The sequence below is a fragment of the Chaetura pelagica genome, unplaced genomic scaffold, assembly GCF_000747805.2.
Source record: "Chaetura pelagica isolate M959 unplaced genomic scaffold, ChaPel_1.0 scaffold138, whole genome shotgun sequence".
NCBI classification, from domain to species: Eukaryota; Metazoa; Chordata; class Aves; order Apodiformes; family Apodidae; genus Chaetura; species Chaetura pelagica.
This window is the reverse complement of record NW_009954215.1, coordinates 3,624,298-3,650,593: the sequence shown is the minus strand read 5'-3', so window position 1 is coordinate 3,650,593 and position 26,296 is coordinate 3,624,298. Positions and strand designations below refer to the sequence as shown.

The 26,296-nt window shown below is 39.6% G+C and overlaps 1 protein-coding gene across 1 annotated transcript; it reads right to left on the bottom strand.

The window, feature by feature from the left end:
* Positions 1 to 245: 245 nt before the first annotated feature.
* EEF2K (eukaryotic elongation factor-2 kinase) lies at positions 246 to 21,381 on the bottom strand. The gene is made up of 17 exons (XM_010003244.1): positions 21,136 to 21,381; positions 16,613 to 16,713; positions 14,988 to 15,048; positions 14,166 to 14,203; positions 11,627 to 11,798; positions 10,670 to 10,819; positions 9,060 to 9,192; positions 8,238 to 8,365; positions 7,644 to 7,845; positions 7,316 to 7,383; positions 6,501 to 6,578; positions 5,585 to 5,647; positions 4,224 to 4,358; positions 2,809 to 2,997; positions 2,294 to 2,418; positions 966 to 1,144; positions 246 to 355 (listed from the first exon to the last, which is right to left on the bottom strand). Exons 1-17 carry the CDS (start codon positions 21,379 to 21,381, stop codon positions 246 to 248), a joined length of 2,178 nt encoding a protein of 725 aa, XP_010001546.1.
* Between the last annotated feature and the right edge of the window lie 4,915 nt (positions 21,382 to 26,296).

Genomic DNA, 26,296 nt, shown 5'->3' with positions numbered 1-26,296 from the left:
ATCTAACAGTTACAAAAATACAAAAGGTTCAAGTGTGTCTGTATTACAGCTTTAAAACACTAACAAAAGTAAGCCATGGCATGCTATATACCACTTAGATTTGGATTTCTCCCCTAAAAAAATTAGAAAACTAAAATACAAAAAAAGAAACCGGTAACAACAAATAAAAATAGATCTTTTTAGCTGCAAATGCAGCAAGTCTATATAAAAATGTATATACACATATATACTGCTTAACTGCAGTGTCATTCTTCCATCATTGCCCAAGCCTCTTCTGCTTTCTGGTAGTATTGATTTGCCAGTCGTCCCTTCATGGCTTCCATTGCTGCTTCTGCTGCTTCTGTGTACAGCTCACCTAGAGGAGAAAATAGTATCAGTTATGTTGGCAGGAGAATCAAGAAACACTTCTTTAACCTGAAGCAATTAAAGGAAAAAAAAAGAGAAACTGAGGTCAAACTACAGAGCTGGATGTATGGGTGTATTTTAATAGTGTCAGCAGAGTTAGGTCAGCTGGGAATCTGGCTTTTGCTCTTCAAGTTGGAAGTTAAATGACTGGCTGCTGGACCCAGGACAACTGTAAGACTTAGACATCCAACATGTAGGTCCTGCAACAACTAACACAATGTTGTGTAGGGCCCAGGAGTCATGGGTGTAATGCAAAATACAAGCAGCAACTTGCAGTTCAGAGGCCTCAGAGAGAATGCAGGTTGCTAGCTACTGACGCAGTGTATCACAGGATTGGAACTGGCACCACCCACTGCCTGGCATCACCCAGATCTCTTATTTCACTGTTTTCGGCCTTTTATCACCCAGCATCAGTGTGGCTTCATCCACAAATCGGAGGGTACTGACCCTCTGTAGGTTTTATAACAGCTGAAGCAGGAAAGGTATTTTCGGAGCACACATTGAGGGAAAAACAAGGGGAAAACAAGATTACCAGTTACAGGAACAAAATGAGGACTTGCCTGATCTCTGTGGATCCTTATTCAGGTGGAACCCTCCCATCATTAACATCTCAGCTTCCCTGGCCAGGAGCAGATAGCGGGGTTCGTCCTGAGTGCCATCATATTCACCTCCCTCATCATAATCAGTCATGTTCAGTGCAGCATTGTACCAGTGCAGTGCCTCCTTCCAGTCCTGTTCTCTGAAGTTAAATATAATTTTTGAAGATGTTACCTTAGGAAACAAATGTACTTTGCATTGGACAGTCAGAATTCAATTTCTCACTGCCTTCTCAGAGCCTTGATGCTCTCCAAGAAAGCAAATGTTCTTGTGGTGGTTCACCAACTCTGCACTGCATCAGGTTGTTCTATCAAATGAGGCTGGAATCACTTTATGCAGGAATTACAGAGGAGAAAGGATCAGACTAAAGTGTCATGCTAAACTCCAGAGTCTGAGCTGCCATGACTAGTTTCATGGTTTTGATCTAGCATTTCTATTTGTGAGGATAAATTATTCAGAAACAATCTGAAGGTGCAGAGTCTTATTTCATAAATACTTTAAAGCCAGCAGTTTTCATATTGAAATGCTCAGTACACTTCAATAAGAAGTTTAATGTTATTTTAAATTTCACCATTGCCAAGTGTTTCACTGTAGTGCAAAACAGAAAACTCATGTAAATAACAAAGACATGCTATAATAGTAAAGTATCACTATCATAATCTGCTATATTTGGTACTTAAGGACATTAGTATTTGTCCCCTTTTAAAATTAATCTAAAACTAAAAAAAAAAAAAAGTAAACCAATATACTGTGTTGCCTTTTGGCAAATTACATTTTATTTCTTAGTCACAATACAGATCCTATCCATCCTATCAAGATAGGAGTGCTGGCCAAATTGAGAGACTTTCTGAGATAAAACCCTTTTAAAATGTCTTTAAATCATCCTTAATTAAAAATAGTATCTTCAGCATTAGAACTATGTACCTATGAAATTTCCATTCCAAGACCTCAACTGTGACCAATACTTGGTTGATCTGACTGCATCTCAACTACGACTTTATGACTTCACCTATTTCTCCCGTTGTACATCTACATCTTCACAGCTTAATTAGGAAAAAACTCCCACTTAAAAAAACCCTTGCACTTCAAAAATCACTGAGGAGACATGGCACTTGTAAATGTTCTTCACTTACTACATCTCCAGAACAACTCGTGTTCATTTTTTCCCACTGATCCCCCAATTTTCAAGTATGCAACTCCCAGCGAAGTCCAGGGGAGTTTTATCACAAACTTCAAAGCAAAAGAACTTGGCTGTCCTAGGGAAACCTTGGTATGAGCTCATGCACAATACCTGTCTGAGCCAAGATTGACACCTGTATCATATGCTCTTGCTACCAGAATCATGGAAGGCCGGTCTCCAGCTTCTGCTGCTCTTAGCAAGTAATCAAATCCTTTATTTCTGTTTTCCTTTGTGTCCTGGAAAAAGAAACAAAACCTTTAAAATGCATGTTTCTAAGTAAAACCATCCTTTCCTTTCTCTAATACTAATTTTCTCCAACTCAGTAATTGCTGCAAGTGTTTAGTATGTCTGAAAAACAGGCCCAGCCACAAGAAACTAAGAAGCGGAATAGTAAAAGATCTCTTCAAAAGCTTCCTCAAGGTCTGTTGTGATTTGCTGGTAACACCAGGAACAGGCAGCATTTTTTGCTGCTTTGTCCAAGTTCTTTATTAGTCATCTATTTTACCTGAAGATGCTACAGAACACCTAACTATGTTTATTGTTTTGTCTCAGTTTCCTCCTATTCTAATGTTAGGTTTTACAATGGACAATTCTGCTTTTTGGCATTTTCTTTATCTTTCTGTTACCTCCAGAGTGACCTCAGAAAGGATGTGATGTGGAAGCTGGGAGTACATGAGTCCTAACCCAACAATGGCTTCCAGCTCCCCACAGTCAGCAGCATGCTCCAGGTGGAACAGGGCTGACTCCTGGTCCCATTCCTTGTCCTTCTCACAGAAACGCCCAGCTTCATGATAGCGAACCATGGCCAAATGAACCTGCAATCACACAGGAAAGAGACACAAATATTAAGTATAGATCTGCTCCTTTGAAAGCCCTGTGCCCATCATTTATCTGGGCACAAACATACTTCTCTGAGCTGACTACTTAACTAAAGCTAATTGTGTACTGGGGACTGAGCACAGGACTAGTTTGGTAACAGACAGACATACAGCGCCTGACTTGTGCCTGCACAGATTCAACAGGCACAAAGTGATGGTTACACATGGTGCAGCTGCCTCTTCAGTTCCATAAACACATACAGCTTTGTAAACTTGACTACTAGAGATAAAAGTCCTAATTCACCAAGACAGTAGCTGCCACAACATCTTCCCACATCAGTGTTTCCTAAGCAATATCCTAGCAAATTTCCATGCCAGAGCACCAGGTCTTAGGGGCATGTCCCAGGATATCTGCTAGGGCCTTGGAGACCTTTAGAAGGGAGTTGTAGTTAAAGGCACCCAGCCTGCAACTGCCCAACACACCAGCCAGCAGGGCAATCAGCAGTGACCATGGCTCACAGACTTCTGTGTACAGCAAGAGCCCTCACAGAAAAGGAATTAATGTGAGGCACAGAAAATAAAAAATGTTATACAGGGTAAAATCCTCACACCACCAAAGCCTTTAGTGTCAGTGAGGGCAGGATTTAATTCCAAACATGTCATGGGATTTTGAGGGGTTTTATCTCTCCACTCACTCCCCAAGGGAAAGGCAGGTTTCTTCTCAAACCAAAAGATCTGAGAATGTTTGAGGCTCTCAGGATATCCAGGAGCATCTAACAGTGTGTGTTTTAAGAGGGGGCTTAAGTCCATACATAAATCTAAACTTAATTCACATCTGCATTGTCTGGGATAGCCTGGAGTACAAAGAGTGGTCCATGATACAATTTTTCAGAAGTCCAACCTTTCCTATTTGCAAGGTATGTGGGTCAGGCACACCACATCTACCCCACTTTATCTTCTCTGTGTGATGCCTCTGGAAAAGCAGATGAGCCAACAGCAGAGTCCTTCCCAAAAGAGCCAGATGTTACAAGTCCAAAATCAGATGGAATTCACAGATTCCTGAGCTTAGATGTCCCTTATACAATATGATTAGGTGACAGAAAGCTATGTTATTTATTTTCACCTGCACAAACAACTCACACAGGGCAACATCTCTATGCAAGTAACAAATACAAGATGTTTCTTTCCAGTTGGAAAGAACAGGATTACTAGACCCATCCTACCTTCCCAAGGACTGACTTCCCAATTTTCTTTTCAAGTTCTAGTGCGTTGAGCCTCTGAATTTCTTGGGCAACGCAGGATGGTCGGTGGATGTGGACTCTGGAAGAGTTGTAGAGATTCCATTTGTCCACACTGATCTGAAATAGGAAATATAGTATTATTTCTATCCAAAATTGACATTTCTATACTAGTCATATGGATTACCATCCAGGAAACAAAGCCTCCATTAATATTATTACTTACTAGTAAATACTGTAGTTCAAGACACAGCTTTCAAAATCATGTTAGTAGCTGAATAAATGGCTATTATTCTTAATAAAGGAAAAGAGAAAAGCCTTCTATTTCTAATCCCAACATCAAATATCTTCTATAAAGGAGAGAGGTGAAGCAAAGCATTATCTTTAAGTTCTGAATCAGATAAAAGGCATATTATAAATTACATTATTATCAAAATAAGCACCTGAATAGTTACACTGCAGGCACTGAGGTTATCCATGCACAAAAAAATTAAACCCACACTTTTCCAGTCAGAACTTCAGTTAAAAGCAGTTTAAATGCTACTTGCATTCTACAACTCTAGAAAAATGAGAAGTAACAATGCAGAAGATGATAGGCAGGTACATGCATTGGTGTTTCTCAGAACATCCAACACAAATGAGAACAAACAACTTTTCAACATAATAGGTGGATGCCAAACAGTAGCTGCAACATTCCTGCCAAAATGAAAGCCTCTGGAGGTACACGTGGGAAGCACAAGAGAAGAGGTTACTAGCACACAACTTCAGTCTGTTAAAGCTGTTTCAATTTCCTCTAACAGCAGTATATAATCATTACGTGGAAGTTCTGAAAAGCATATCTAATTAAATTATTCATTGTTGTCTAAGCTCTGATTTTTCTTTCCTTGCAGAATAGAGTTATTTGTTTAAGTTTATAGCTACAGAAACTAATTATCACAGAAGCTATATTTTGCAAAAACATATCAGAAGGTCTGGTCTCCCCTAGCTCAGTTAGATACACAGTGGAGAGTGCTACAGTCATGCATTTCAAATGCTGCATGTTTTTTAAAAAATCATCCAACCACGTGTGGGATCCAATTCCAAAAATAACATGCAGAAAGGAAATACAATCTAGTTAGGCAGAAAAAAATAATCCATAGAACTACAATTTTTTTTCTCATGCATAATCATAAGCATATGGAAAAGAAAGACAAATGAAAAGCAGGAAACAACACAGAGTAGTAAGTTAATATTAATAAACATTTTGTAGCTGAAAAGAAAGGAAAACTGGTATCTTATTTATTGATGAAGTTAGATGGCAGGTGACTGACAAACTCATTGTTTATGAACATTTCTGCTTTATTTACCCTTGCAGAGCTTCCCAAACTGTCTTCATCAGATTCATGTCTTCGGTTGTTGTTTGAATGGCCCTATGTTAATGTAAAGACTTGCATCATTTAATTTGCAGCAACTGGTATGTGCCAGTTATCTCTCTAGACTATTCCTACCCAGCAAAATTAATAGAGACAATAACCAAAATAGCTTCCACTGGGTTATCTTCTCTCTGTGACATCGCAATATAAAAATAACTGTACTGAAATGGTAAAGAACCTGGCTGACCTAGGCCTTAATCCTGAAAACTGGATATAGCATGACACAAAAACCTGTCTCTTAAAAGGTGACAAAAGGAGTACTATCTTTGGAAGTAGTGTTCTCTTTCCTATCTCCTAATTAAATGTCTAATTAAGATCTTTAGGTCAAAAAGCACTTATTTAAAAGTTTGTATTTTAAAGAAGTAACCAACTAACCCACAGGAATTCTCAAGCTGCATCTTATTTACTTACAGCAACATTAAGTTCTGTGGTATCTCAAGCCATATAAAATCACAGCAAGTACAGAAGGTAAAAAGAGTCTGTAAGTAGATCATATTCATGGATTCCTTATAAGAAGAAGCTGGCTACATTTCTCACATGCAATACAGGATACTTAAAACACCTCACAACAACATGCTCTTAAATGGAACATCTGAAATTAAACTTCTCATTACAAATCACCTTTTTCCTGTAAAACCATCAGTAGCATTTCCAAGATTAATAAGTAATTTTGCAACATGTGGAAATTTCTTTCCAACTGTTTCCTCTGCTTACAAAGTCTAGATCAAGAGGGATAAAAAAGAAAAAGGGGGGAAAAAAGAAAAGAAAAAAAAAAGTAGAGAGATTTTTCTGTGGAAACATTCAAGTACGAAGAGGCTCAACTCTGTCAAACCCAGAGTCAGGTTCTTACCCTCTCCCTGTGATCCAGATCTTCTAGCTCACTTCTCTTTTCACTGGGATACCCACTGTCTCCACCATTTTCAAAGTCCTGCAGAAGAACAAAAAATCACAGCATTAGCACTAGCCTTTCTAAGGACCTTGGCTTGATGTTTTCCACAGAGGAATCCTGCTGGTTCAGTGAGATATGTTGGATGGATATACTGGATCAAAATTATTTTATGTTGTACCACTTCTGACAGACAGAACAGGACTTAGTCCAAGTTTGTGTTCTCTCTTAGGTATATAAAAAACTATCAAGGAATAACATATGTCATCAAACCAAGAGTCCACTTAATGTAGTTCTCAGCCTTCATTGGTAGCTATTTAAAACAGTAACTGACAGCCTCTGATCCTAAGGCTGGAAAACTGGAAAATTCCCAATCCAAACTTATTGCAATCTCTTCAGGTGAGGTTGTTCAACATCCCACAGTACCAATATTTGCAGAGATCTAGTCAACGGGGATTCTATTTAGCTTTCATACCACAGCAGCTGGCACAAGTGGCAAAGAAACAGCGTGCAGGTAGGGGAAAAAACACAGGCTATAATTATGTGTTAAAATATACCAGATGCAAATAAATTTCTGGAGGGGAAAAAAAATTAATCCTATTTTAAAATAAAACATTCTTCCTTCACTAGAACAGATGCATGCAGGTAACATGACCTGCTGCAGTGAAAGCAGGCAGAGCACCTTTATGTGCTTTTGCTGAATAAAGCTTTCAGACAGTCCTTTAATGACACATCCATTAAGGAACTACAATTACATTTTCTATTGGAAAGTCACTCACCCTTTGATTATCAAGCTGATCATCATCTTTGTGAACCAAATTATCTACTTCATTGAACACAGGCCAATCTAGGAAGAAAAATATTTGCTTCTTATTGTAAGGAAAACATGCTTGAAGAGGAAGCTCTAGATATCATCATTTAACCACAGTTTTTTCACAGAACCATCTGTGCATTACTTGTCTGCATAGAAGTACTTTTATATCTGCTCAAAGGGGAATGCTAGAAATAAGGATTCTGGAATAAATGAAACACATTGTTGTGTTTAAACCCAACAAAATAAAATTAGGCAAATCTTCAGAAATCCCAAGGAGGGCAAGACTGACTCACTAAGCATGTCCACCTTCTGGCTGTGAGGGGTTGCTGAGGATGGAGAGCACGGCAGAGAGTCAAATGCCACATCACTCATGCTTTCATCTCCAGAGGTTTCAGACAGGCGGGAGAGCAGAGGGGGGCGACTCCCAGAGGTTGTTCTCACCCGGCTGCTGCCGCACTTCTCCTCTGTGCCACGGAGAATTGTTTGAGCAGATTCCTTGGGAAACAAACAAGAAAGTCCAGTCAATAATGCTTCTCTGTGTTTCATCCCACTAACATCAGTTGAAACTGAGAGCAGTTCAATTCTTTATTTCTCCCCTAAGTAGGTTGGAGGAGAAAAGGTAATTATTTTAGCACTCAGATATATCCATTGTCCTAAATATACACGTGTTAGAAGGTTCCCTATTAATTAAAGCTACAGCATTAATCAGAGACAAGTATGGATAAGTTAGTTTTAAATTGCTGCATTTTAAAATACAACATTAGTGATAAAGGTGCATTTATTTGCCATTTTATTTGCCAAATTAGCATATTTCAGATTTATTTATATGGATCTTAGAATAAACCAGCTACACTGATTAGATACATTATTTTTAATCAAGAACTTACAAGCAGTTTTTTATTACAATCCAAGGCATCTTTCTCTTTGGACGAAAGATCAAATGGTGCAAGACCCATGCTTTCACAAATCTTGTTGCAGAAATGAGAATGAAAGAACAAAGCCATACCTCGAACACCTGTGGTATTAAAAAAAAAAAAGGGGGAAGAAAAGATTTACTCAAAGTTTATATTACAGTCAACTTATTAAAAAGCTAGAATTCCCAAAGTATGTTCTAAAAAGTCAAAAAAAGAGAGAAAGAGATAAAGTAATTTGTAGCACACACAGCTCAAACCACTTCCATTTTAACACTTTTAAGGGCTTTTCACTCTCTACATGAGAGTGAAAGGAAGTCTGCAAACTCTACAAAATGTACATATGCAAAGGATATAATAATAAATTAATTTGGCTGCATCATTAAGAAACATGCCTAAGTTTGATCCTGCTTACAAAACTTGTGTCCTATGAACAACTTTATGTATGGACATGTGGAACCTTAAAAATATGCAAGGCTTTTCTCTCCATATTCACCTGTATCCATTCCTGCAATGTGGCAAGGAAATTAAGACCATCATTATTGCTTTCACTTTATAGGAAGCTGCTTAATTTCATTACTTGTTTGGTTAAGAGTAGGCCATGAGACATGAGCCAAGATCAGCCCTTGTGTGACAGCTGCCCTGCTCGGGGAATCCTTACAACAGAACTTCCCAAGCTGCTTGCAAGACTCTCAGCCATGTGACTGCTCACTCAGCCAGGTAGCAGCTACTCAGCAGACAGCTAGGCAGAGAAAATAAGCACCTATTAGCATGTGAAAAAGGATCATTGATTATTACCTAGGTTGCCATCTCCAAAATCTGTACCGTTCTCTGTATGGATCTGAGGGTCCGTGTAGAGGTCTCCAACTCCTTGGATATCAACAATAATGAGTTGGTGTCCCGAGCGCTCAAAGGTGAAGTGACTAAAGGCCTGGGAAGAACCATAAATGATGTCTGAGAAAATTATCCTTTGATCTTCTGAAAACAGCAACACATATTCACCTCTTATAAGTGGACAAAGAAGTCTGATAACCCTATTGGCAAAACATAACTGGTATAAACATCATGATGAAAGCAATGAGAGACTAAAAGCAAGTAGTAATTATTTCTCCAATCTGCCCCACTCAGAGATGGGCTAAAAGATGGGTGAAAACTAGACCTAGGAACATGCAGGGCAGAGGAGATTACTTTATTCCTCCTTCTTGTACTGAAGATTCTCTTTTCCTCTACAGTCTTCACCTTAAGAAGTGGGGAGCTGCCTGACAGAGGGAAAAGCAGCAGGCTCTGAAGCCACTGCAGAATAACTTCTGCATAAACATCTTGGTTGTGCCTATAGATGTCCAAGCTCTGCAGCCCTGGGATACTGCTTCCTTCTGCCAACAGGCAAAGCTCTGCCACATATTTGGGAGGGTGAAAAAAAAAAAAAAAAAGTGACAATCCCCACAAATTCTCCTTCTATGCCCTGTGGGAGGTCCCTTTGAATGGCTGATCTGGCTCTACGTTCATCTATCAGATCATGAAATGTACATTTCTACTCCTTAAATGCAGCATTGCAAGAATCAGGCATAAAAAGCCCTTCTCTTTGGCATAAAGCATTAGGAATCTTCTGGGAATATGTGCAAAAAACCACTGCCAGGTATGGGGGATGTGATTGGTGGTGATAGACAAACATTTTAACTGCAGCAAATCTCATGGAACATTTTGTTCCCAACCTGCAAAAGCATAGCACTGAGTCAGTGTATATAAGACAATCTAGAACATAAACCCTCTGCTTATATTAAGCATCATGACAAATACCTTAACAGGGGAAAAAGATAAAAAAACCAAAACTCTCAAGGCCCAGTAAAACACTACTTTGCTACACTGACCACATTCTTCACCAGTGTTTTCAAGTTATTTTATGAGATCCAAGAATCACCTGAAATCTGTACTTGTATTTTTTACAGACAAACCCAGATTCACCTATTCAGAGGCTGTAGCTGAAAAAACCCAGATTCTTAAAAGTAAGTTGGGTATTTGCTACCTCCTTTTGCACATTATGTAAGGCACCAGAAGACTATTTAGTATGTGAGAGGTCTCTCTTCTTGCCTTATTTGAAGTGAATTTGAAATATGATCATGCTTGGAATTACAGTAAAAGGGATTAAGGTTTCCAAAGAGTACTAACCGTGCCCAACTCAACTCAAATCAACAGACACTGAAATGCCCTAAAGAAGCACTCAGTGCTTGAAAGAGCAGGACCCAAATAACAGGCAGACAAACTGAGAAAAAAAAAATAAATTAAAAAAAATAATTCAGCATGTACTGGCAAGTCTGCACCTTCCTTTCTTGGCAGTAATGCAAGACCTGTGGATAGAGCCAAGAAACTCCCTGCAGCAGACTCTATGGAAAGCATTAACAAAGTCTCACTTGGGGAGTAAGACGAATGTTGTCATCTCGCACAAACCCAGAATTTGAGTTGTATTTGATGTATTTGCCCTCAATATAATGTTCCAGATGAAAGAGAGGCTTCCCAGGTCTGTTCTTCATTTCAATAATACATGTCTGTACTATATCCACCTGGGGAGGGACAGAAGATAAACAATGATTAACAGAATACTGTCTTCAGATCAAAGTGTGTGTGAATACTCCAGCTGTGAAAACTTTCCCAGTGAAAGAAGCTGAACAATTGCAAAGATCTGTCTGTTTAACAAGGAGGTGGTGGAAAGAGTCATGTGCTTCTTAGGTTATCGGAGGAATTTCGTAAGTTAAAAGCAGTCACTTCAAAACAGCTCACTTCTGCAACAAATCCCTCTGAAAATTTCTTAATAAATGTTGGCTATTTTATTTTTGTGGGTGCCTCAAGAGACACCTGACGGGAACAAAGCCGCAGTATCTTCATCAGTCCTCAGAAATCTGTATTTGTTATTCAGGTTTTCAGCTCTTAAAAATCAGTGCTAGTTAGATGTTTAGATACGTTTGCAGGATTTAATCATCTGCCTTCCTGGAGTACTAACAGTTAAGTGCTTGCTGAGACTGCTGCTGGCAATAAATTTTGTGACATCTCTGGCTATCGCGAGAGCAGCTGAGCAAATATCAAGAAGAGCAAAACAAACACCATTTTATTTTGGTCTTCAATCAACAGCTGAGAACAGTCAGACATTCAGAGACACACAGCCCCTAATTCTGGAAATAAAAAGCAATTTCTGGGTTTATTTCATTAAAAATCAGCTAGCATTTAATAAAAAACACAGTAGGACAGAAGAATCTATCTAAGCAATTAAGTTTAATTGAATGTGAACAAGTAATTCCCTCTAAATTCATCTGAAATAATCTAACAGGACAGCAAGTCTGCATTTTTACTTAGCAAGATCTCTCTGAATGTACCTGTTTTGGTGGCTTGTGCCGGTTGTACTCTTCTCCCCAGAGTTTTGCCTCCATCTGCAGTCGGACATCCTCAAAATACACCTCCCTGCCCACACTCTCTATGTATTGCTTGGCAACATAGTTATAGGCACCTTTCCAGTTCTGTGTGTGTAAGAAGTTGGACAGCTTTTTCCTGAAAGACAAATCAAATGTTGGGGAAAGGAAACCCAAGAATTTTAATTTAATCTTTCCCATTTATTTGTCTGCACGGACAGGGCCAGCATTACCCTCAGTGATTTATTAGATAGCCTAGCTGAAAAGTTAAGCACAGGTGGCGAGCAAGGAAAAAAGTAAAATTCAGTATGAATGGATGGGACGTGCCAAAGCGCCCCTTTGGTTTGACTACAGCTACTTCTACTCAGAACTTCCTCCTTTTCTCACTTCTTTTCCCTGTCTTCTCTCCTCAAACCCAGTGTATGAAGGGTTAGTGCCACTTGAACACCCTGTTGCAATGTCAACAAGTATTTTCTGCAGAAGTTAGCAGGAAGTGACCTTTCAAACACTGAGGAGAAAACCCTCTCCAATGATAAGACCAAACTGCTGCCTTCTCAACACAGAGGGGTGACTACTCAGTATCACCCATGCTCCCAGAAGGAAAACTGCACCTGACAGGTCTTCTTACAATGCAGGTTTTAACTTCTGTTGATGTGCAAATCCTCAACCCATAGATCCCTCAAAAATGGGGAGCAGGGAAGACTCTTACAACAGAAAATCTGCTGGCTACTGAAAAACGGTTTAAGTACTCAGTGGTTGCAGAAGATGAAACATTCAAGTCAAATGGGAGAAAACCCCCCTTTGTTATCAAGAATACCAAAGTAAATACAGACTTCTTTCCTAGAGCAGCCTCATCCATTTATACAGGACACAAAGGGGAAAGCACTTCTCCTCTCCCTTGCATCCTCCCCTCCCCAATAACTTAATTCAACACAGGTATAAACCCCCTCAACTGTGTAAGCAGTGGCACTGATAGAGGTCTTGGTACAGGGGACACTCTATAAAGGCAAAGCAACTTCACACATCCTTCAGAGATGGGCAAACAGTTGCTATAAAAAAGGCCTTGGAAAGAAGGAACAAGCAAGTGAGATAAGAATTCCAGCCAGGATTTGGAACCTTTTCAGTTATCTGGAGAAACACATTTCTCTGCATGAAACAAGCCAGCCCATGTGCTCTTCTAAAGCCAAAACTCTCTGAAATGCATTGAGCCAAGTGCAGCTAATACTGTCACTGTCATGACTATAGACTTGCAGAGTTGCAAAAATTTAGAAGAGAAAGCTCCAGATGGGAAATATCAGTGTACCTCTGGGAGTTATGGAAAATTCAGCAGTAGGAAACCCACATACAAGTTACACTTTCTTTGTACAGGAGGTAAAGCTGCCAAGATAAGTGTGTTTATGGCACTATTCAACACATTGTGTAAAGGGGAATGTGGCAAACAACAAAAGCTAAATGTAATGTAGCAGGCTAAAGATTTGTTACTTCCACCAGCACAAAGTGACACTGAAACAATGCCAAACTGAAGGACTGAGGGGTCACTTTTCCTCCTTTTTGCTCAAGTGCAAAACATCACATTTCTGCCATTCAGGAGTTTCTCTCTTTCCAGAAATGAAATCAGACATGAAATACAATTTCTCTGTGTTCTGCAGCTGGAAAGAAAGAGGAGTGGCCTTAAAAACACACACATACGCTTTCCAGGAAGCATTAATTTCCAGATCTTAGAAAGAGTGGGGTATTCTTCTAGCATAAACTGATTTATAGCTAGATGCTGATGCCCACAACCATATTTACTGACCTTCCAAGGAGAACAACGTTCTTCCTCTGTGTTCCCTGATACTTTACCCTTCTGGAAAGAGTAACTGTTAGTGTTTAGGCTGACTTACTCAGAATAGGATGGTACATGTGATCCAAAGTAATCTGTGGGAGATTAACCTTCTTCATGAGGGAGGCTTTCTGGGTTGAGATTGCACCATCCAACTATTCTTTCCCCTTTTCTCTGCCTAACTATAGGTTTCAAGTTGGCCTTCAGGCTGCAAACTCCCATGGCCTCATATCAAATTCAGATTTATTTTAGCATATCAGGAACACAGAAACAAACTAGCTGCTTCTGTACTTTTTGAGTAATTTACCTGCAGGAGATGGTGGAAATAGAATAAATTTATTAATTGCTAATTGATAGACTGAATATACTTGCTGGAAGTGGACATGCTATCCATCCCACTGCAGGTCCAGTACAGGTAATAGCTTGGCTTTCAAAAGTAAGCTCAGGGGATACCTGCATCATGCTTGCTTGGGCTTCCCTTCGGAGAATGTTCTGAATCTCACTGCCTGTGCTTTCACACAAACAGGAATAAACACTTCAATTATGCCTTTTAGACAGGCATAGCAGGGAGCTAATCAGGAGCTGCACTTTGCACAATTTCTACCAGACCTAAGTGAAATTTCAGTCACCACAGAAGAAAATACTGCATGGAGGCCAACAAAGACAGAGCCAGCAGATACTTACGTTCTGAAACACTCTCTCATTGCTCCACGGCCAAAAGGCTAGGGAAAAGAAAACACAGAAACTCAGCATTGCCATTTCCACAAAGGTAATTTCTAACATGAAAGAAACACAATCATGTCTTCCCCCTTAATATCCTGCAGTGAGCAGTTCCCAAATAGGCTCTATAGAACATCTATCTCCTCAAAGTGACAACCCACCAGTGGCGTAAGTACAAATCTGGGGAAAAGACATTGGGAATAAGCACCCCCCCCCATGTCCCAGAAAGCTGACAAGATGTATCTTTAAAGAAGCTATTTAAATCCTCTCTCCAGTTTGGAGTCAGCTCTGTTCTGTCTAGAGAAGGTGGCTTCACAGAACTCATGCTCTCTGCATTTAGGCTTCCACACAGGATGTGCCAGAGCATCGCCTCCCCAGACACCAGGCAATTCCAACATCACCAACCCCAGGATTAACTGGGAAGTGACAGTAGCTTCCACCCTCACTGAAAATTCAGTTTGTTTTCACCCTAAGAGCAGAAATTATTTGGAAGCACACAGAATAGAAGGACTGTTGCCAGGCAGGATGAGGCCACCAGGAAATGGGAGGGAAATCATTGGGAAAGGAATAAATGCCTCATGTTGCTGATGGGGAAGGGCTCACTCTGGGAAGAAGAGGCTATTGGGACATCAAAATGTAATGGATGAGCTGAGGAAAAAGAGGTAGGGGAATGACACTGAGACTTCAAAACTTCTTACGTGGAAAACATCTAGCTGCCACTAATCAGTAACAGGAAGGAAATGACAAATTTGGCTGCTAAAAACACAAAGGACAATGTAATCTTACTTGTGAAGCCATCTTAATGAGAACTTCATCTTCAACCCAGTCCTCAGTAACTGCATTGTATCTGCAAAATCAGATGATGTGCTACTTAGAAAAAGGCAGAGGGAACCCAACTCCTCCCTATCCTAGCACCTATCCTTTCTTATCTCTAGCTGACTGCTAAGAAGTGCTGCTGCCAATCCAACATAAAAACTAGAATTCAAGTCTCCCCACAACAATTCTACCCTCCTTACTTTGGGTGGGAAGGAAGAAATATGTTCAATGAGACACTGAATTCTATTGACAATTAACATTTTCTGCTACAGAAGCTGAACTTTTTCAACACTACAAATTTGGCTTTATCTGCTTTGATGTTACATCTCCTCTGTGATGCCCAGGCAGTACACTGGGGGCAGACAGAGCCTTTCCAAGCCCTACACACTGGACAGGTTGTCTCACCCAAACGTGAGCTTGAATAAACCTGCTTCTGGCTGGGGATCTGCCACAGGGCTGTGGGGGATGTGAGCACAACACAGCACCAGCTGTGGCTGTGTAAAGCAGTGGGGCCAAGAACTGCCCAATACCCCACCTTGAGGGGAGCAAGTTTCTGCACAACCCTATGATAGTATGACTGTGGTTCTCTCTACCCCCCTAACCCCCAACACAGAAAAAGCCAAATTGAGAACCACAGCTGTTGAGTCACCAACGCATGATTGTTTCCAGCCTGATTCCCCTGACTTGCACCAAGTACTTCATGCATGCAGGCACCCCAGATACCCCTTACATATTCTGTATCACCCCAATTTGCAGCAGACAAAAGAAGTTGAATTAGGAATATAAGAGCCATCTCTTTTTAAGAGTATTCAAGTAACCCAAACCCAGTATTATCACTTATTTGTATTTCAAAGTATGCAGGCTATTTCAGGCCTGTGTGGCTGACCAGGGACAGATGCAGTCGATGGCGAAGGAGTGCACTGTGTGACAGTGTCACAAGACTAGAAGAGAGGGCTCCCCAAACACTGATGCTAAGTGGTAATTAACTAGCCTCAAACTCCTACTCCTTCCACCCAGAAACCTGTGTCAGTAGGGTAAATGTTTTGGCAAAGCCTGTGCTAAAGTACAGAGGGTAATTTAAGGCCAAACTCAGTTTCAGCACGTACACCGTGCTGAGCTATTCTGGGCTTTATAAGGATTTAAATTCCAGCCTCATGCAGCAATACTGCATGGACAGGCAACTGTGAAACTGCTATTTTGGGAAATGCACAGAGTGCTATCTTGCTTTTTTTCATAAACTATTCAAAACTAAGTATGCTGCCTCTTTATTGGAATTCATTTCCTTATTCAATTAAATTTACAACATGAATAAATCAACTAGAGAATAATTGCTTCCTGTCTGTCTGGTAAAGCTCAGAGACTACTTAGGTGGGAGAGAGATAAAGAATGTGACTCTGGTTTGCAGAAAGGTTTATTTTTTGATGATATGCAGTTATTCACGTATTCCTGGGAGATTCAGTTAAGAGATACTCTGGGCATTATTAAAGTTCTTCAGCCATGCAATTACACATACTCTGCACTACACAATCACAGCCCTTGCATGAATGAGTACGTGCTGTTTAACATCAGCCTTTAAAGCAGAAAGACCCACAGACCTGTAACGAGTGGCTTGTTCTGTCTCAATGTCCTCAAGATGAAATTCTGCCCATGGATCAGGCATGTGTTTAGCTTTCTGAATAGCATGTTTCCAAGTTTCCTGAAGAAGTTACAAATTGGCATGTTATTTACAATCAGACACAGCTCCCAACAGCATTTTCAAAGCACATCAGAATCCCAATGCTACAAAGATGTGCATCTTCACAAGCCCCCAAAGCACTATCCAGAGCAGGGATCAAGTAGTACAGAAGACCACTGACATTTCATGGCTTCAAATATATAATGAAACAGTTCAGAAATATAAAGCATCAGGTTTCAGTTCAATTTGCACCTCCATCAAGTTACTGAGAGTGGAATCTGGTTTATGATATACTAAAAATACAATTTGCAAAACTTGCTATAATTTGCAAAGATCTCTAACATACACTGTCATGATAAATCACAGCTAGATAATATTAATTCCCTTTTACGGTTTTGATTTTTAACTTTTTGTAACTAATAGCATATGCTTGTAGTGTAAGCATGAGAAAGTATATACGCAATAGAGCAATATGAAGGAAGAAAAAAAGTATATTTAAAAAGTAGATTATAACAACAATTCCAGACAAGTAGTTATTTCAATCTCCACCAAGTCAACAATAAGATTAAAAATAATAATAATAATAATGATAAATTTAAAAAAAAATCAAAGGAGTTTTCTGGAATATAAACAGTCCTTCTCTACCAGACAGTTTGGATGCTTTTCTCTTAACTTTTTGATCTCCCCCTTTTTACACTGTACTGTTCCAAGAGAACTGGAGATATGATCCTGTGATGTGCCAAGGGTCTTCTGCAAGCTAAGCAGCAGAAAAGGCCACTCTGCACCCTCTGCCAGTAAAGGACTGAGCTCTGAGATTTGGTACTGCCCCTCTGACTGAATTTCAAGTATGCAGAAACAGTAACTTAAAATATTGGGAGTTTCTTCCACTGAAATTGACAGCTCAGATGAAACTTTTAAAAAATATATTATAAAGATATGTCAGCAAGCATATGACATCAAGGAAGTTTTTGAAGCAGCTGAGCTTTTAAATTCTTCACATTTGTTTCAGCTGTAAATCTGCATATCTTGCAACAATTTAAATGTCCCCCTTTCTGACAATAAAACCACTAGATGAACACAATACTACAATAAATAAAACAAGTTTAGGAGACATGCTGAGAAAGATTTCCTACATCTTTAATAAAAAAATGAAGTTGCCTCAGATCATGCCATGATACACACTTCATACAGAGCTGAGAACTTCCATACTTGAATATATATGAAAGAAAGAGGGATACAGAAACAAGTAGACCTGCTTGTTCAATTATCTGCATCAGATCATTCTCCAATAGGGTCCCTCTCCAAAAGGTCATCTGTGTCCATGCTAGGTAAGATTATAACAACAATTCCAGACAAGTAGTTATTTCAATCTCCACCAAGTCAACAATAAGATTAAAAATAATAATAATAATAATGATAAATTTAAAAAAAAATCAAAGGAGTTTTCTGGAATATAAACAGTCCTTCTCTACCAGACAGTTTGGATGCTTTTCTCTTAACTTTTTGATCTCCCCCTTTTTACACTGTACTGTTCCAAGAGAACTGGAGATATGATCCTGTGATGTGCCAAGGGTCTTCTGCAAGCTAAGCAGCAGAAAAGGCCACTCTGCACCCTCTGCCAGTAAAGGACTGAGCTCTGAGATTTGGTACTGCCCCTCTGACTGAATTTCAAGTATGCAGAAACAGTAACTTAAAATATTGGGAGTTTCTTCCACTGAAATTGACAGCTCAGATGAAACTTTTAAAAAATATATTATAAAGATATGTCAGCAAGCATATGACATCAAGGAAGTTTTTGAAGCAGCTGAGCTTTTAAATTCTTCACATTTGTTTCAGCTGTAAATCTGCATATCTTGCAACAATTTAAATGTCCCCCTTTCTGACAATAAAACCACTAGATGAACACAATACTACAATAAATAAAACAAGTTTAGGAGACATGCTGAGAAAGATTTCCTACATCTTTAATAAAAAAATGAAGTTGCCTCAGATCATGCCATGATACACACTTCATACAGAGCTGAGAACTTCCATACTTGAATATATATGAAAGAAAGAGGGATACAGAAACAAGTAGACCTGCTTGTTCAATTATCTGCATCAGATCATTCTCCAATAGGGTCCCTCTCCAAAAGGTCATCTGTGTCCATGCTAGGTAACGATTTAAATAAGTTAATGACTTGTGCCCAATATTCAAACAAACAGAAGAGGGACTTCAAAGAAATGGTGCTAACAGCACAATTTTTCTCCTGTTTTAGGCATATGGCTGCCATACAGACTAGGTAGATGTCTTGCACCCGTTCTGTTCTTGTCAACAGTAGGAAATAACTGTGAAGAAACAACTACAGATATATGCTTTAAAAATAAGTCGTCATTCAGGGTAGAGAGCAAAAGATGGGTATTACTCAATTTAACAGGTATCTTTTTAACTCTTGACTCAATGACTTTTATGGGCTGAGGCAACCAGTTCTCCCAGACAATAATGGAAAATAAAAAAAGGCCATAAAAAACCCCAGAAAAATCTTAATAAATCTATGAGATATGGTGTTCACATTTTCTTTTTAACCTACCCGACTATGGTCAACCACAGAGCCGTGCTTAGAACGATGCTGTGTGTCATTCTGAAGGATGCACGAGAAAAAGTAGGAAAACACATGTGGTAAGACAAATGATTGACCAGGAGTATCTGTTCTCTTTGTTAATTAAAAAAAAAAATTTAAAATCCACTTAAAAGCCACTCTTCAATTTATCTTCCTAATTTAAGTTCAATCTTAATGAGCTCAGAATGCCTTTAAGCAAACCTATTGAGGTAAATCAGCAATTTTTAAATGGAAAAAGGTGTTAAAAGGGTGTTGCCTACTAAGTAGCTAATTAAACATTGCTGAGTTCTGTTTAAAGGCAGAGAGTTAACAGTAGTTCTTTCCACTGTCTCTGCACTTCATTATCAATGGCCCACAGTGCCATTAGCTTTGGGATCTGACAGGTAGACACTGATCAGACCAGACTGTAGTGGCTTTTAAGATGTTATCAGTCCTGGATATCTGCTTCACTCTGTGTAGGAAGTCACCATTTCTACAACTTAAGCAGCAGATGGAGACTTGCTTGCTCCACATCTCAACCCAATGCATCCTGGCTGTGACAGGAGTTAAAATGCCACATAAATGCATTGTGAAGCCCAAACCATGGGCACATACACTGTGCAGAAGTAACATGCTGGCTTAGGAAGGAGGAGATAATTTTGATTTCTTAAGTCCTTATCAGTTTTACTTCAGGCCACAAGACTCAGAACTCACACTGCAAACCAAGAGGCAATATTTAGTACATGTTAAAACATACACACAAATTTACACTACACTCCCTATCAGGTCTTAACTTGCTTAGTACAGCATACAATGAAATCTGTCCCTTTGTCTAAACTAAATTTTTACTCTTCATCTTCCTTAGCGTATGTACCTTTTAATATTTCTATTCACTAGCTTTTGTAAAATCTTACTGTAGACAAGACAGTTTCACTTTTAATGTCTTACTTAATATGTTAGCTGACTGAAATAAAACCCTCTGGTATCTCTTCAGGAATAAAGTATGCATTGGGCATAACTAAGATTTTAGAGTATCTATTAAAAAAATAAGGTTAATATTTATAACAAGAAATGTGTTAGTAAAATACACTAAATCCTAGTCTAGACAAAATTTAAGAGATATGCTAGTTTAGCACAAATAGTGCACATTTGGAATAACATACAGCCTGAAAGTCACTTGCATTCATGAGGCTCCATTGCCTGTGGGTTGGTCTCCTTTTGCCTGGCCTGATCTGTGCAAAAGGAGCTGACTGTAACAGGACACACTGCCAAGGAAGCACCACATATGGTCCCTTTGACCTCTCTGCAATGCTGTGATTGTTGCTCATTTTGAAAAGGTTAGATACTGCTTGAATGCACTGACAGGAACTACTGCCAGTGTGACGCTTCATGTCCAAGCACAAGAGTTAAAATATTCCTTCCCTAAGAAGGAACCAAAACTGAAAATTCTATCATTACAATTTCACAATTTACATTTTTTTGTCCAAATAAAAATATTATGGGTTGTTAACTCTGCTTGGCAAAATCCACAAGAAATTATCTTCTCCCAGCCCCCAATTCAGCTTACAGTAAGTACAACTTTTTAAATCTCCCAATCAGTGTAACACTTTTTTAATGGTTTGATCATAATGATCTGAATTCTGCTGCCTTTGTAGATGAAGAGCTCTTGCTGAACTAAAGGGGACAGTAAGCAATTCAATGGCAGTGTCAGACTATTGGCTTAATGGAATTAACTGCAGGTCTGGAAAAAATAGATTATTTTTTAATTGAAAAGTGTTAGTTAAAAGAGATGAAGCAATTAGAGAATCTCTCATGCAAACTAAGTAAAACCAAAACCATATTGAAGGCTGGAGCTAATACTTACCTTAAAGCTAAACGAGTTTCTAGGAGAAGAGCTTGAGCTGTACTGCTCAGTTTTTGCTAAATTACTATAATAATTGTCAACTTTGATACTGGCAGACTTGATAGAAACTGGATCATCAGTTATTGGACAGATAAAATAGTTGTCTTCATCATCACTATCAGCATCAAGATAATTTCCAGAGTTCACTGTAGTCGATCTAGCATTATCAATCCCTTCCATACGAAAAATAAGGTCCTCGTCGGCCATGTTTGTGAGATGTTGGTTTAACTCCTGCAATGATTAGAACAGCCACTATTCCAATGCACATGCAAATGGAGGGAAGAAGCTGTGTGGGAGAGGAAAAAGGGGTTGTTATTAAAAGAACAAATCATTTGCATATGGCTCTATGAAAATGATCCCCAAATACTTACATGCGCCTTTGAGAACTTCAGTGCTAGATCTGAGTTTCTAGAAGGCAGCCAGTTTTTTAATTCCTACAGGATTAAGAAAAGACAATGAAAGTATAGAATGATACTATAAAATCTGAAGGACTGCAAACAGCACCTGCTGTCTGTGGCTGACTTTTGTTAGTGCTCCAAAGAGAATAGGAGTTCGGCTTCTAGTGAGTCCTAGCTCCAAAGTAAATAAAGCAAATTGAAAGTAAAAACAAGAGTGCAAGGCAGAAGGGTCATGGGTTTCCATTAACATCTGATCTACTCTAAGCCAAAAAGGTGGCAAATATTTCACAAAGGTAACCTGACACATTAACCAATAGAGTAAACAATATAAGGAGTTCCAAAGAGGTATCAAAATTTCAGCTCTGCTCAAGCTCCCACCTTACCATAGCTTTTCCAAATCAATGACTCCACTTTCAGGAAGGCAGAGCACAGGCACTGTACAGCCTGACTGCTGCAATAAATGTGTTATAGCAAAAGACAGAGGAATCAGGGAATTATTTTTTCTGAAGCTTGGGCTCCTCCCCTGGAATCGTACAAAAGGAACATGCTCAGCAGCCTCCACCCAATAAACAGTTTGTGATGATTCATCAAAACTTAAACAGAAATAAAATCCTACAGGGCCAAGCTACAGGATGTCTTTCACATGTTACCAGCCATAAAGTTGCAAACAGTTGACAGCAGGATGTCAGCACTGACTGTCAGAAGAGTTGGCCAGTTTCTAGAGCTGTGAAGTCTTCCCTTTCCACCCCACAACACAGCTTCAGTAAAGAGGTTTCTGAAACATAAGCAGAAGGCAAAGGATACACACCTGAGTAGGAAACTGGTGCCTGCCAGCAATTCTCGGCAGCAGGCTGCCATTGCACACTGCCAGGCTATTTCCTGGATCTGCTTGTACTTAAAGCACTTTTTTTCCTCTGAACTCTTGTCCTTTCCCTGCTGAGCCCACTTGCAGGATCAAGAACATACATATGGAAGCTTCCAGCTATTGAGGAAGGTATGTTGAGCCAGAGTGGAGCAGGTCCATGAGTCCTCTACTACCAGCTGCTTCAAAGAGCAAAGAAACCTTAACAGGATGATAATCTGCATCTATTCACACATTTTTCTAGTTGCTGATAGTTCATATTTTTAAAAACTCTGTTCTTATTAATTGCACTAACTCTTGGTTTCAGTGTCCTGGTTTGAGCCAGTCATGTCCCAAAGTCTCTGCCACATGTAATGACTTTCTGTAATTACTTCAACACCAAATCGCACCAAAAGCTCAGGCCACACTGAGGAGAGAACACAGACTGAAGTCAAATGACCTTTCTGCCACACACTTTTGTTAATTGTTATTCTATTAAAAGTACAACCACATACAACTGATTCCTCTGTGACCGTATCCTGGTTGGAGATTTCCAAGTCACTCCACTGTTTCCTGTTGCACTTTTATTCAATGCCGAGGTCAATCAGCAAATCTGATCACAACCAAGCTGACAGCAAAGAACAAACTGTCTCATTAAAACTCACCAGGAGAATCCAATGCCTGGGAGAGACCCCAGTGGGCATCAACAAAGCATAGTCTCTTGCTCACAAGTTATTCTTCAGCTCTATGCATTTTCAGCCTTCTTTCTGCATGAAACAGTACCAGGTAAATACACTCCTACAGCAGTATTCATAGCTGCAGACCTTAGACCACAGCTACGGAGAAGATAGTCACCACAGAAACTGTGCCTTAACAAATGTCAGCTTTCACCAGCACTATTATGTCATTGGTCACTTCCTTTCTGACAAAGGCAGCATTCCCACAGCCCAGTTAGCAACACAGATAGCACCAGAACTCCACCTGCATCAGGCAACATAAGCTACAGCAAACCACTGCTGAAGGAGCCACCTCATCTGACTTTACACTGAAGCAGCCTTGGAGCATTCATAAAATCTGCTCTTCTAGCAAAGACCATGTAAGAGTCATGATTTTTTTAAAGATGTAGTAGTATGTGACTGGGTAAGTATATGAAGGGGAAGATATCCTGAGTTGCCACTACTGTTTTTACTGTGATCATCTTACTAGAGTCTAACAAGTATTTAAGAACATTAACCTCTACTGCTTGTCAGCACATAAAAAAAGCAGATGTAAAATGATCCTTCAAGTATGAGACTAACTCCAGGATATAACATAGCACTGGACTAGCCTCGTTACCACAATTTCTGTCCTGCACTCGTTTCAACTACTGCAGCCAATTACACATCAGCAGATCCATCAGGTCTGAGACGAACCAAAAAGAAGCAGCAACAGGAATGCAGGTTTATGTAGCAGTGACTGCAAACATTGATGAGATTTCTGAGACTTGCTGTGTAAATGAAACATAATCATACAAATCAGTTTGTATGTAAAGTTAATAGTGTTTATAAAATGGTCAGTTTTTCTTGGAACTGTACTTCTTGTAAAGGACTTGGGAAGTATATTTACTTAAAAAAAATCCTCACATAATTCAATAACCAAACTTTAAACTCAACAAACACTGCCCAAACATCACAGTTAACTGGACTAAAAGGCTTTCAAAAAAACCTGAGCTTCATCCCAAAGCATACATTCTATGCTTTTGCATCATGGCATAAAGCTGTACTATCCAGGATCCCTCCCTTCTACTGCTGCTGTTTTCATCATTTAGTCTTTAATATCCATTACAGAAGCTTTCCTAGGGCTAAGCATCACAGTCAGCCTGCAGAGAAGCTAGCTTCCAAGCCTGCATTATCACACACAACATGTAATTTAAACTACCCACTCCAATCTACTTGGAAAATGTATCCCATTTTTTTAATCAACCTTGTACTATGTGATTCAAAGCAGAGATAATCTAAAATACAGTCAGTTATTAAATGTGTTCAAGTCTCTATTATTTTTGGCCTTTTCCAATGCCTATTTGAAGTAGTTTTCTGTCTCTTTCCTTTATACACAAGAGCCACACCACCAGGAGGGGCAGGTGAGTTGCAAGAACAATCCACTGTGTTGCCGAGCTCAATGCATATGCAGAAATAAACAGAGGGGGGAATTCACATCAGTGCTGGTAAAACACGATTTGTTCCTTGTAGGGTGTCTGTTGTTATGAAGCACTCCTGGTTTGGCAGGACGTTTGAGCAAGACTCGCAGGTGCCTCAGAATTCAAACCTGCCTTAATTCATCCTGAAGAGCTGAGCAACAGGACTGCCCTACTCTAGTCAGCACGAGAAGAAACAACTGGAGCATCTCCACTTAGTGGCTGTTTCAGCTCGGACAGAGCCTCTGCACCACTTTAGCACAAGGCAGGGGAATAAGAACTGCCCTAGAACAGAGGGAGTCCCACCTTCTCTTGCAGAGAAGCATTAAAGCAAGAATAACCTTCCTCCCCAGTATAATACTAAATCCTTTTGGTTTAATACCACACCAGCTAAAGCCAATTAGCAGGATACCTGTTAAAAGTAACATGCAGTTCTTCCTTTTAAGAGACAAATAACTTTTTTTCAGATTAACGTTATTCTAAAATACAGAATTTAAAATTTAACCTGAGCAGCCATATAGACTGTGCACCTTATATTATTGTCTTTGTGTACTGACACAAAGCTATGTAACATGCTCCAGAACAACCCCACTACTACATTAACATCCTGTAGCACATGACAGAACTACTGTACTTTCCCAACAATCAACCCACTCTTGTAAAGCAAATGTTTATTCTTATCTGCAACACACACTGGTAAGAAAACAGGTTTAGTGAGCCAAGGTAACAGCTCTGATGAAGAACAAGATTAAAAACCCCATAAACGTCTCAAGTCATGGGCTACCTTTGACAAACCTGGTCTTACCAGGTACATATCTTCTACTGAGAAGCTTTTACTTCAGGTCCTTTCCAGTGCAAACACCACGGCACAAATCACATCGTTTGTCTGCAAGCACAGCTGGGATCATGCATGGCATTAGTCAGTGTTAGAGAGCAACAATGCAAAATTTATTAAGTAAATGGAAGTGTGTCTGCTCCAGCTCAGAGTATGAAGCATTTGAGGCTCAAAACCCTGTGCAAGGAAACACACCCGACCTTCAAACACAAAAATGGCTTTTAGAGTTGCAAGCAGTAAAGCACAGAAATTACCTTTTTAAGTCCACCCTTCTGCCAAACATGCAAACGAAGACTAAGTTACCAATAGCCAAAATACTAACATATAAAATGACAGAAGCTTTCCAGATAACTTTAAACTGTCCTTCCATTTCAATTAACAGCCCTGTTATTTCAACTGGCTTTAGATACACTGAACTATTAACTATCACTAACTTTTCATAAGCATTTTCTCGGTACTCCATGTTGTTAATCAACTCCACGGTTTATTCATTTGAGGCATTTGAAAAATTACCCAAATATGAACATCCTACATGCCATCCCAGCCGGCACCTTGTGCTCAGCTAACCCTGCACCTGCCTGGGCTTCACAGCTGCCCCAGATCACTGCACGCACAGCCCCGTTCCCCTCGTGGCCTGTTCTACAATTAGGGCCAGGACTTCAGAACTTTTAAACCGGGCGTGCCCTAAAATTAACTGCACTGTCCCAGACACACATATGGATGAAACTATTATCTCCAGGCGTAAGCGCAGGAGTGTTGCCCAGTACAAAAATACCAGGTTGCCATTTACAGGTCACCGCAAGAGCTCACGGCTCGGCCACGGGCCTTTAGAAGTCTCTAGCAGCCAAGATGTTCACCATTTTCTGTCATGAAAA

What these genes read in the sequence shown, in the direction of transcription:
- EEF2K (XM_010003244.1), bottom strand. Translation starts at nt 21,381, where the DNA reads ATGGCCGACGAGGACCTTATTTTTCGTATGGAAGGGATTGATAATGCT. An exon ending in TCATTAAGATGGCTTCACAA is followed by an intron (nt 14,204 to 14,987) that starts GTAAGATTACAT and finishes TCTTTTCCCTAG; the next exon opens with CCTTTTGGCCGTGGAGCAAT. An exon ending in ATGAGAGAGTGTTTCAGAAC is followed by an intron (nt 11,799 to 14,165) that starts GTAAGTATCTGC and finishes TTTGTCTTTCAG; the next exon opens with GAAAAAGCTGTCCAACTTCT.